Here is a 12,013-nt window from a genome sequence, read left to right on the forward strand (position 1 = left end):
TTACTCACCTATAAATTAAATTCCACATTACTGACCTGAAGATATTTTTTAGAGCTTCGCTAGGTTCGGGCTGTCTGTCCCCGATAATTCCGTATAACTTCGACTTGTTTTCCGACACAGATCTGGTTGCCCCGTCGTTTTCACGTGGACCCAGGAATTTTCTACCGGTCAATGGGGTGTCGAGACCTTTTGGGATGTTCTGGTAAACAGAATTTAAAGTTTTAGAAGCGATTTTTTGCAATTAATAAACATGTTTTGAGAGACTTTAAGGTGTCAGTATTCACTGACTGTTTTCATGTTTTTAAGGTACTTACTGTTCCTGTAACTTTTGGTGACTCTAAGATTGACCCATCAGCTGCAACAAAATTAATCTTACTAATTTATTTGCACATGATTGGAATTATAATTAATTAGACAACTCTGTAGTGAGCGGATTCATTAAACAAAGACTTTTTTGAGTGTTACACAAAAATAATTGTAATTTTTTTGCTAAAAAAGGCATTCCTAAGGATGAATATCATACAAAATAGTTTTTTGAGGGGAAAAATTGAATAAGCCATGGCATTTTTAGCTAAGCTATGTTTAATAGCATTTTTTGTCCAAAAATCTACTTCAAGCATTTACACTAGTTTTACTTAAGTAACTCCTAAGTTTTTACAAAATATCCATACCTGCTGGCAAAGATTTCATAAGCGTCCAACTCTGTTCAGCTTGTTCCTTCTCAATTAATTTCCGTTTAAAATCCGCTAAAAACCATTAAAAACTCCACTAAAACTTCACTATTTCCCTTAAATGGGCACTTACCAATAAAAAATCTCTCGTCGATGCAGTTTTGTGTCGCCAACTGATCCTCATAAGCCACCATGACATTCTTATAATTCCTCTCGAAATTTTTAGCTTCAAGTAGACCAATAAATTCAGTCCTATCAGCAGTGAGCACCTCCTCTCTATCGATTAATCGGTTCAGCATTGGCTTGAATGTGTACACTTTCATATGTAAACCGTCTCTGGTTAGCGTTTCATCCTTACAAAACCTCTTGACCAAACATGGTAAGTCTTTTACAGAATTACAGTTGGACACTTCTTCAGCCACATTGCTATTTAATAAGTCAATCCTTTTAGCTGACACCACATTTATCAAAGCCAAATCAAGGCAGCAATATAAGAGCAAATGTGACTTAATTAGTTCACTACTGCAAGCTTTATCATCTGATTTTAGTACCAGGAAAAGGTTCCATACAAATTCGAAAAGTTTGGTAGATGTACATGATATAGATCTAAAAGTAATATTAAAATTAAATAAAGATTTATTAACAACTTAGCTTTGTAAGTATACCTCGAGTTATCCCACTCTTGCAAATGGTTTACAGGAGATACAAATATTTCACTATATAAGGGATGGAACTTTTTGAATGTGTTGTAAGTGATGCTGTAGTTGTTCCTTAACTGATTGATAATTGAACGAAAATCATCTGATAGTTGGGCCATGTCAGCCCATCTTAGGATGTTTGAGAAGAATTTTACTAAACTAAAAGATAAATTTTTAGAATTTTAACCATTAATAGCAATTATTGCTGTCTTACCTTAGGCTAGTATGTTTCAGAAGGTTAGTCAAACTAAGACCAGAGCCATTAGACAAATTGTTCCCAGAGGAGTTGGATTCAAATCTTTGAGAAGCCGCATATACTGCACATCCCAACCAGTGGATTTTGTCACCCTATAAGTTTATTTATTTACGGACTTGCCATTTTACAATAAATAGAAATTATTACTAAATATGGTATAGATATACATTGCTATACAAAAAAAAAATTAAAGTATATATCACAATATATGCCTTAAAGATCCTCTAAATCTTGCCTCTGAAGTTCCAAAAAAATCTACAGATTGTTGCATAGAGTTTGCATTATTTAACATTCTTGTAATAGGGTTATTTTTGCCATAATTTGTAGAATGGTAAGGAACATAAAAAACGTTAGTATGCCGATTCCTTCTTATAGGTACATTCAGACATACTAGATTTAAAAGATCTGGACAATCAATTACACCATTAATAATCTTGTGAAGTAAACGAATTTTAAGATTTAGTCTCCTCCCTTCCAAAGTATCAATATTAAGTAGCGATCTTAATTCACTATAAGAATAATCATCTCTGATATAACCACACCTGTAACCAATATAACAAAGAAACTTATTCTGCACTCGCTCAATTGCAGTTACATGTGTTACATAACAAGGGTTCCAGATAGGTGAGCAATACTCCAGAACATTTCTAACTAGCGAGTAATATAGTTTCTTTATCGTAAAAATTAAAAAGTCCTTACTAGACCGTATGATGAAACCTAACATTCTATGAGCCCGAGAGATAATACCCGATATATGAATATCAAATGATAATTTGCTGTCCAATACAACACCAAGATCCTTCATTTCATCGGTAACCTTTAAGTTAGTAAGGTTGACGGAATAATGTAAGAAATAGGATAGAAGTTATACAGGTCACAATATAAAAGATATTATAGCCATTTATTAGTCTCTTATGATATGTCAAACACCAAATAAAGATCTCTATAATAACATTTGGTAAAGGTCTAGTGTAGCAACTTTTTTGAAAACCACACCTAAAAGTTATTTATTTATTTATTCAATTTAACAAAAATACCAATACAAAGATAATTACACTATAAGACCATACTTAAAGAGTAAATAACATAGAACAAAAAAAAAACAAAAAAATTTCTCTACATATTCCTATTAATCTACCTCTCCCACAGATAATTGTAGACTGATAATTTTAAGTAGATGCACATATTAAAATATTAGTTTAAAAGATGTAGGTTTATATGGCAAATTAAAAGGTATTATTAAATTACTAAGTTAACTTACTGATGCATTAAAAAAATTAATATTATTACACTTACATAGACTATTACAATGTTTTAACATTTGATTTAAACAACTGTCAAATGAGACCCTGATACTGAACAGCCTGTCATGCCGATATATAAGACTGTCCCGAGAAACATGAGAATTTATTGAGTAAATGAGTACATCTTTGGTATGTATTTTATGTTGTTTAATAAATAATAAAAAATCAAAATCGCAGAATGTTGTTTCCTTCTATCACAGAGTTTTTAAAATCTATAGTTTTCTAACATGCTTTGATAAGAAACAGGGTAAGGTTATGCATTATTATCTATTAGGTAAAGAAATCTCAGAATGACAATGAGCTTTAGGTGACCGTATTATTGCCACTTATTCTAGCTGAAGCTTTTTTTATATGCCTTCTTGACAACAAATTCATGACTTGTAAATTTTAAATTCCTCTGCATGTATAGGTACACTTAGATCTTTTACTTCCTTTTTTTCTCTAAAACTGAGTTGCTGATGGAGTAGTTAAAGTTTATAGGGTTGAGTTTTCTGGTGAGACCAGAGTATATATTGTTTTGCGAAAATGAATTGGGCACAGAATCCAGATCTTCTTGTCGAAGAAAAAGACAATTTCTTTAAGAAGCTTAAAATCATCTGCAAGTACTAAACAAGAAGAATGTTATTTTACTATTGTATTAATAAAGACGATAAAGAATTATGATAATGATTTACCAATTTTAACTTGATGTATATGATCTGAAAAATATGATACAAGAAACATACAATTTTTTTTGCGTCATGTCAACATTATAGAAACATTTCTTCCCATCTTAGTGTCAAAACTTGAACTTATTTTCCTATAATATTAAGTGCAGTTTTCAGATAAATTAAGTTGTGATAGGATCGGATGGGTATATGTCAAAAATCATTTTTTCCTTGGAAAAATCCACCTAAAAATTTGCTACTCCATCATCGGAATATTGTTTCCAGTAAAATAACACACATTTTAAATCTTTTCCCATAATTTTAAGTGCGATTTTCAAAAAAGTTGCAAAACTAGACCTTTATCTAAAATTCTAAGCCAACACTGACCTACCTCTAAGACATATTTCTTGCTGATGCTTTCGAAGGTTTCCCAAGCCGTTGTAGCTGTTGAAGATTGCACATCCAGTCTCCTGCATAATTCAAAATGTAATTTCTTTAATTCGCTCTCTTTTAAATCACTGCTATGAGAGAGAACCATTTTGATGCGAATCTACTATCAAACCAGGGTATAAAGGATACAGACAAGGGGGTATTGAATGGCAATGTTTGGTTCTGTTTGGAGTCTGAGCTGTAGACCCAGCTAGGCGTGTATTTCAGATTGGGCGTACATTATATATTGGTAGAAACGTTTTATGACTGTTTTTTTGATGCGATACTCGAGTACGGAAAGCTACAATTGGTTATTTTGTGGTACACTATGGAACTCCTCTGGGTGTTTTTGCCACAATAAACAAAACAGCTGTCAAAACATAACCTCAACTTTTTGGCGTCAAAACGGGCTTTTATTTTGGCCTTTTTGTTGGATTTGTTTTAATTTATTAACTGCCAGGATTTTTAATTATTAGAGATAAGAATTTGTGACTACTGTAACTAGTGTATCACATATTTGCTAATCGATTTTATTTTCCCGCCAAATTATGTTAGTTACGCATGCGCCGTATATGGGGAAGCCTTATGACAGATTGGCACCCCCTGGAGAGGCAAAATGGGGTAGCGTGATAGGGAACTATTAGGAAACTGCTTTCCTAGTGTACTACTAGGAAATTAGCAACTTTTATAATTAAATAGAATATTCTTTTAGATAATTTTTTTGTTACTACGTGGTATAGGACGTAGCAAGCGCATTTCCATGCTAAAAATCAGCTGATTTGGACAGTTTAATTGTCAATAGTTATAAACGTCATCTGTCACTTATCGGCAATCCGACATCCGACCAAAACAAAAAAATAAACTAAAAAGAAATTTGAGGACAAGGAAAGAGGTTGAAGAAAAGAAGGTTCCCAGTCGCATAGTGAACAAAAAACCCTATAAATAGACCCATATTTGTAAAATCTTAAAAATTCAGCATTATTTAGTTATACAGAGCACCAACTCTTTATTTTCTACTAGTGATTTTGCCAAGGCAAGTCTTAACGTTTCACCCAAATCAATATTTGCCAAAAATGTTCTCTTTTTTACAGACAAAAGGCAACTTAACAAAAGCAATTTAACAGTTCTAGTATGTTCCAATGGTGTCATGTCTTATACTGAACTGGAACATGGATATCAGGGTCTCCGACAAGCTACATACAGGCCCGCACAGTTTTATGTAGGCGCCGTAAGTTGCACAGTTACTATTTGAAAGTCATCATCTATCTACTCTCTGAAGCACTGTTTTCATTTTCTTTGCTGATGTATGCCGCTGTTTCAAACACCATAGGAATTCAGGCAATTCCTTCTGTTATCATACAAGATGTAGACAGTCCATCGGTAGCACCTTCTTATTGGCATATGGTATTTTATTTTATTGAATGCCCGCTTTGGTTTTTTGTGCCTCATTGCATGCGTTTTACCTAGAAATCAATAATCTTTTGTGGTGTAAAATTTTTATACTTTATGCTTATTTAATCTATTAACAGTCGCAAAGTTCTACTGCAAAAGTACTCTTAAAATACTAATTATAATATAGTAAATAATGTTCTTAATTACCATTGACTTCTTTGGGTTGGTCTTAAGACACATTCATTCTATTCCATTTATTGTCTAAGTGATATTTTAAATAAGAAATCAAGGAGAACGCGATTGTAGACTGCAAGTGACTACATTGTCTTAAAGTAACCGGAACAGTGAGTCAATATTGACTTTAAAAAAAAATTATCTAAACATCTAATAATTCAGAAAACACTTTGACATTTATATCATCCAATAATTAATTATTTTGAGACCACAGTAGTAAATTACTGTTAAATATTTAATATTTGCTCACATGTTTATCTCCCTATTATCATGCATTACATGTGTTTTAAGTGACTGCTTAACCTTGATTGTATGTGGGCTACTAAAGCAAAGTATAACGATCATAATAGTGTTTGTTTTATTGCTTTTATTGTGTATCAGATTTTAAAATTAGTGCGGTATTTAGTGGCAATAGCTCATATGACAAAGTTTTATTTTCATGGGGAATTGTTAGCTCTCCGAATCATTTTTAAACATACCCATTCAATTTAAACATATATATTTTCCCGCCAGTTTTGACTTGTCACAGTTGTCATAATAAATTATAAAGTGCCTCTATCCAAGGATAAAAAGCAATGGATTGGTCCCACTTTAAAGATTGGTGGAGATTAAAGAAATGGAGAAAATACCGGAGAGCCAGTGATGTGGATGCCACCTCCTCGGACTCTTTATGCTATTGTGATGATTGCTTTGACGAATTTAATGTAAATACTACCATAAATTGTTTTTTATAGGCTTGTTCGGTTTTATTTACATTTTACATGCCTTGGATTTAAGATTTATAGAGGATTAAACAATTTGGCAAATAAGTAAGAGTATTTGCTTCAGGCAAATGTTGCTTTACAGCTAGCTAATTAAAGGCTTAATAGCCTGTAGTAGTAATAAGCCACTTATGTGTAATAGAAAAATGTATTCATCTTTTTTGGATGTCAATCTTGCCGAGTTTGGGTATTATAGCAATGTTGTGGTAAAGTTTAAATAGTTCTTGCTTTTCATAGTTCTTATATGCAAAAAAAAAGCATTCAACTTCCACGAATTTATCAAAAAGTGTCTTAATCTGGTCCACATTATTAAAGGGCTTTTTTAGCCTTATATTGAGTATTCACCAAAGTATCAAGAATATGGCTAATCCTTATATCATTTCACTAAGAAGTTTGAGTTTACTTAACCCATACCTGAGCCTCTGTAAAACTTGTGCCCCTATGGGGTCTACACTTGACCTTCCAATACTACCAAATAATTTTCTATTCAAATTAAACTTTCTAGGGTGATTTGGAGCTATGCGACCCCAACAACGCGAACTTGGACCCCGAAGACATGGAAGATGGGGGCAAAGTGGTCATTGTGGGCGTATGTGCTATGGAGAAAAAGACCCAAAGCAAACCGATGAAAGAAATACTGACCAGGCTGCAAGAGTTCGAGTACATTAAAGTGATCGTCTTTCCCGAGGAGGTCATTTTACACGTAAGGCATTTATAAGCAACAGAGATTTTTTATTTTATTTAAATTTACACATATAGAAACCGGTTGAAGAATGGCCCGTGTGTGACTGTCTAATAGCGTTTCAATCGAAAGGATTTGCTCTGGAAAAAGCCATTCAATATGCACAGCTGCACAACCCGTATGTTATCAATAACTTACACAAGCAGTTCGATATTATGGATCGTAGGAAAGTTTATGCTACCCTGGAGGCGGAAGGGATTGAGATTCCGCGGTATGCGGTCCTGGACAGGGACAGTCCCAACCCTAAAGGTTCATTATTTGTCCATGTCGTAATGATTTGTTTTAAAAGTGTCCTTTTATAGATCATGAGTTGGTCGAGTCCGAAGATCACGTAGAAGTGAACGGGGTGGTGTTTAATAAGCCTTTCGTGGAGAAACCGGTTTCAGCAGAAGATCATAATATTTATATTTATTATCCTACTTCTGCCGGAGGTGGTAGTCAAAGGCTTTTCAGGAAGGTATGTACATTTAAAAAGGATTTTTTATTGGAGTTCTTTGTTGTAGACTTAAAATGGAGCCACTGAAGCACCTTGAATAATTACAGCATAAATTATAGTAAAAAAACATAAACAGGGTTGTAATATTGGATTATAAAAGTCAAGGCTCTTTTGAATATTTTACCATTTTATACAGAACTAAATATAGTAAAATATTCTTAGGGGTTTTGTTTACAATGTTGTACTAATTAATACATTTTGTTTGTATAATATGTATTAATAGAAGAGTTTGAATATCCATAGACCAAAAGTTACCATACTAGAGATTCCATTAAGGTACATGAATTTAATCTTGAATTAAAATATAACAAAAAATAAATGCATGTCATTTGGTACATGCAAAATATCACAAATCACATAAAAAGCTTTATACAAATCTTAATTCTGCATAGATTCTTTGTCCATATTTTAAAATGGTATGACTAAATTACTAAGACGTATTCTCGGTGGGTTCTTACAAGGGAATAATTAAAATAACAGCATTAGTGTTTTAAGAGAACCTTCACAAAATCTGAATATAAAACCAAGCATTTGCAGGGCTTTGGAAGTTATAGCTTAGTATCAGTTCGTGAATAAATGTTCACTAACAAGATTGTCCACTGTTTTCATTAACTGTAAATGTTAATCAAAAATCTACAGTCTTTAATGAATGAAAGTTTCAGGTAACTTCAGTTATGACTCCACTTCTAGTGCTCGCATCGACCTGATTTTCGTTTTAAAAGTTTCTTTGGGGTGTTCTTCAACTTCCATTAATAAAATCACGGAAATCCATGCATTACAAGTTTTTTTTACACAAGCTTTAAAAAAAATCATGTTTAAGATGAAAGACAGTTTCAGGTAACTTGGGTCGTAACTCCAATTATTGTTGCCATATTGGATTCATTTTTCTTTTAAAAGGTTCTTTCGAACTTTCTTCAACTTTCATTGAAAAAATTACAAATATTCATCCATTAGAAGATTTTGATCCAAGGTTCTAAAAATCATGTGCAAGAAGAAAAACAGTTCCAGGTATCTTGAGTCATAACTTGTAGTTCTGAGGTCACTAGGGTCATAACTCCAATTATTGTTCCCATATTGGATTAATTTTTCTTTTAAAAGTTTCTTTCGAACTTTCTTCAACTTTCATTAAAAAAATCACAAATATTCATCCATTAGTAGTTTTTTGATCCAAGGTTCTAAAAATCATCTCCAAGAAGAAAAACAGTTCCAGGTATCTTGAGTCATAACTTTACTTGTAGTTCTCAGGTCACTTGGGTCAGAACTCCAATTATTGTTCCCATATTGGATTAATTTTTCTTTTTAAAGTTTCTTTCGAATTTTCTTTCAACTATACTACCTTGTGGTACACCAGAAATATCGTCAAGTGCCTCCAATATTTTTCCATTTAGCAGAACTCTTTGTTTGCGGTTTGAAAATATGACATAAGTGTTAAGGCCGACTGAGAAAATCCTAGATAATGTAATAGAGATATGAGTATCTCATGATTCACCATGTCAAATGCTTTGGTAAAATCTAAGAGAATTAAAACAGTTGCCTGATCTTGATCCAAAGCCCGAAATATATCGTCTGTAACTTGAGAAAACGCAGTGACACAGCTATAGCCCTTACGAAACCCAGACTGATATTCTGGGATGAGATTATTGCTATTTAAATAATCAAGAATTTGGCGCTCCATAATTTTTTCCAAAATTTTCGAAAGAACAGAAAGTATAGAAATAGAACGAAGATTGTTGAACTCCGTGGGATTTTTAATTTTAGGTAAGGGAATTATATTGGCCTCCTTCCACTTTTCCGGAAAATAGCTTTTCTCTAGACAATAATTTATAATGTGGGTAAGAGGGTTAATAATCACAGGACAGCAAAGCATAACAATAGTAATATTTAAATTATCGGATCCAAATGCCTTGCTTTTTATAGTTTGAAGAATTTTTTCTACTAAATCCTGGTCTACTAAATTAAACATAAAATCGTATATCTTAGGAAAAATTCTGTGTTCCTTAAAAAAAAAATTATAAAATCGGTATTAGGCTTATTGTTGTTATTATTTATATTAGTAAAAAACCATTAAGTTTTTCAACATCTTGTAATGATATAGGAAGCTGTAAATTAGATTTTTTAGAAATATTGATTTTTTCAACTCACTCCAAATTTCTCTATTACTACAAATGCCAAGTTTATAGGTTAAATATGCTTTTTTCTCTGCACGAATCGCAGACGTTGTAATATTTCTATACTGTTTATACGTATTCCAGTCCTCCCGATCTTTACTAGCTCTAAACTTATTTAGAGACCTATTACGAAGCTTTTGCATAAACCTGATGTTGGGGATTATCCAGGGGTTATATGGTTTTCTTTTATTATTAACCCTCTTAATTGGCGCATGTATGACTAGGATATTAAGTATCGACTGTGTGAAAAAATCAACCTTATAGTCAATTTCAGGCATGATATACATACTATGCCATGGCAATAACTCCAGATCAGACTGAAAACGTAAATGTTCAATATTATAAAGGTTTCTATATGTAAAACTAAAGCGTTGTGGTACAGAAATATTAAAATTAATTTCACAAAAAACCAACAAGTGATCCGACACCTCAACATCCCTAACACCACAAGCCTCCATGAGGTCAATATTAGAAAAAATCAAATCAATCAGGGACATAGAAGTATCAGACACTCTTGTCGGCTCTGATATGAATTGTTTTAAACCATAAACTTCACTGCAGTGTTGCCAACTCAGCGGAATTTCCGCTAGATTTGGCGTAATTACATTTGCATTGGCGGAAAAAAATTGCTTATTGCGGCTAGCGGATTTTTTAGCGGAAAACTGAGATTTACCTGGGGCAAAAAACATAATTTAGCGTATTAACTGCAACTGTCCTTTTAAACAATAAATTAGAATAATTTTATTGTTTTTACAAATCGATTTATTAGTAATAGGCAAAATTGCCTTTGCTTGCTTTGTCGACTGATATATTCGAACTCCTATTGGCTGTATAATTCAGATCTCAGGGATTCCCTTGTTCTCGGGGATTGTCTTTAGTTCGTAACTTGCCTTATTGGGAAAGAAGAAACATAATTTATCAGGTCAGAGTTACGTTATTAGGTTATGCTGTTTAGTTCTTTGCAATTTTGTTGTTATTGTTTTACATTGTTTGTTTTCTGCTTAAAAACAGAATAACTGGTAAGTTTCATTGTTATTGTTATTGTTTCAAGTGTTAGGTACGTTATGGGTGAAATGCGAAATCTGGAAACACTGCGTTTTAGCCGGATAATTCTAGTAAATATTGTCTTGGTTTGGGTTATGATGACATAAGACTGGCATTGTCGTTTTTTTTTTTAAATATAATTTTTATTATATTCTTATTTCTTATCTAATTAAGCAATTAAAGTACTATAAAGATATTGCGTTTTATTCAAATAGTGCATTTTATCCGTAACATACATATTTAAATTTTTATTATTTAATTCTCTATTAAAAAATTATTTCTATGGTTACCATCAATCAGGTTACAACATATCGATTTACTTTTTAGAAATGGCCGAAAAACCTAAGACAAAATATTTCCAACATTTTCGCGAGGAAAGTTTTCCTCAATTTCGAAATTGGTTAGTGCAAGGTGCAAATATTGTAAATCTGATTTTTCTGCAAAGCTATCCGATATAAAAAAAACATTTGGCATCCCTTAAACATGTCAAGGCAGCTGAACCATTTGCACCGAATAGATCTGGGGTCCAATCAAAAATAAATTTTGCCGGTATAAAAAAAAGTGTATATAAAAGAAATGAATAAGGATAACCCTTCAGCGACTGCAGAGGCAAAATTATCGTTATTTGTTTGTGTGCATTCGTCTATATTACCCATAGACCATCTTGGCGAGTTATGTAAAAGTACATTCCAGGATGTGTCCGCCAAAAATTTAAAAATACACAGAACAAAATGCAGCGGGATCATAAGAAATGTATTTTACCCCCATTTTCAAAAAGATTTGTTAAAATCTGTAATTACTGGTTTTTGTAGATATAGTTTGTTATTGGATGAATCCAACGACACAAGTGTTACAAAACTAACTTTCTCTAAATAATCTTGTGGGAATTGGTACCGATTTCATTGAAAAAATCACAAATATTCATCCATTAGTAGTTTTTTAATCCAAGGTTCTAAAAATCATCTCCAAGAAGAAAAACAGTTCCAGGTATCTTGGGTTATAACTCTACTTGTTGTTCTCAGATCGGATTCATTTTTGTTCTAAAAGTTTTTTTGGGGTGTTCTTTAACTTTTAGTGAAAAAATTACAAAAATCCATGCACTAAAACCTTTTTTATACAAGTTTTTAGGAACCACTTCCGGGTAGGAAAACAGTTTCAAATAAATCAGAAC

The 12,013-nt window shown here is 32.5% G+C and overlaps 2 protein-coding genes and 1 long non-coding RNA gene across 8 annotated transcripts in view; 1 reads left to right on the forward strand and 2 right to left on the reverse strand.

Moving 5' to 3' along the window:
- LOC126735272 (retinoblastoma-like protein 2) overlaps positions 1-4,720 on the reverse strand; it is a 31,450-nt gene extending 26,730 nt beyond the window's left edge. Inside the window, exons 1-7 of the mRNA XM_050439220.1 lie at positions 3,968-4,720; positions 1,584-1,717; positions 1,337-1,528; positions 805-1,277; positions 672-746; positions 315-355; positions 36-199 (exon numbers count right to left, since the gene is read on the reverse strand). Of these exons, the coding sequence (XP_050295177.1) occupies positions 36-199; positions 315-355; positions 672-746; positions 805-1,277; positions 1,337-1,528; positions 1,584-1,717; positions 3,968-4,114 (1,226 nt within the window). The 5' untranslated portion in view covers positions 4,115-4,720. The remainder of the gene's footprint in view (positions 1-35; positions 200-314; positions 356-671; positions 747-804; positions 1,278-1,336; positions 1,529-1,583; positions 1,718-3,967) is intronic.
- A 122-nt stretch (positions 4,721-4,842) lies between these two features.
- The window catches only part of LOC126734802 (inositol hexakisphosphate and diphosphoinositol-pentakisphosphate kinase), a 61,962-nt gene continuing 54,791 nt past the window's right edge, over positions 4,843-12,013 (forward strand). For 3 of the 6 annotated variants that reach the window (XM_050438539.1, XM_050438545.1, XM_050438540.1), the window contains exons 1-4: positions 6,015-6,335; positions 6,898-7,095; positions 7,152-7,383; positions 7,437-7,591. In XM_050438539.1, the coding sequence (XP_050294496.1) occupies positions 6,207-6,335; positions 6,898-7,095; positions 7,152-7,383; positions 7,437-7,591 (714 nt within the window). In that variant the 5' untranslated portion in view covers positions 6,015-6,206. Of the gene's footprint in view, positions 5,039-5,096; positions 5,410-6,013; positions 6,336-6,897; positions 7,096-7,151; positions 7,384-7,436; positions 7,592-12,013 lie in introns of those variants that run through there. The other 3 variants (XM_050438544.1, XM_050438542.1, XM_050438541.1) reach the window with 3 other exon arrangements.
- On the reverse strand, positions 4,984-5,932 carry LOC126734804 (uncharacterized). The gene is made up of 2 exons (XR_007660180.1): positions 5,605-5,932; positions 4,984-5,468 (listed from the first exon to the last, which is right to left on the reverse strand). It is a non-coding gene; the product is annotated as an uncharacterized LOC126734804 (long non-coding RNA).

This window comes from Anthonomus grandis, chromosome 4 (genome assembly GCF_022605725.1).
Source record: "Anthonomus grandis grandis chromosome 4, icAntGran1.3, whole genome shotgun sequence".
NCBI lineage: Eukaryota > Metazoa > Arthropoda > Insecta > Coleoptera > Curculionidae > Anthonomus > Anthonomus grandis.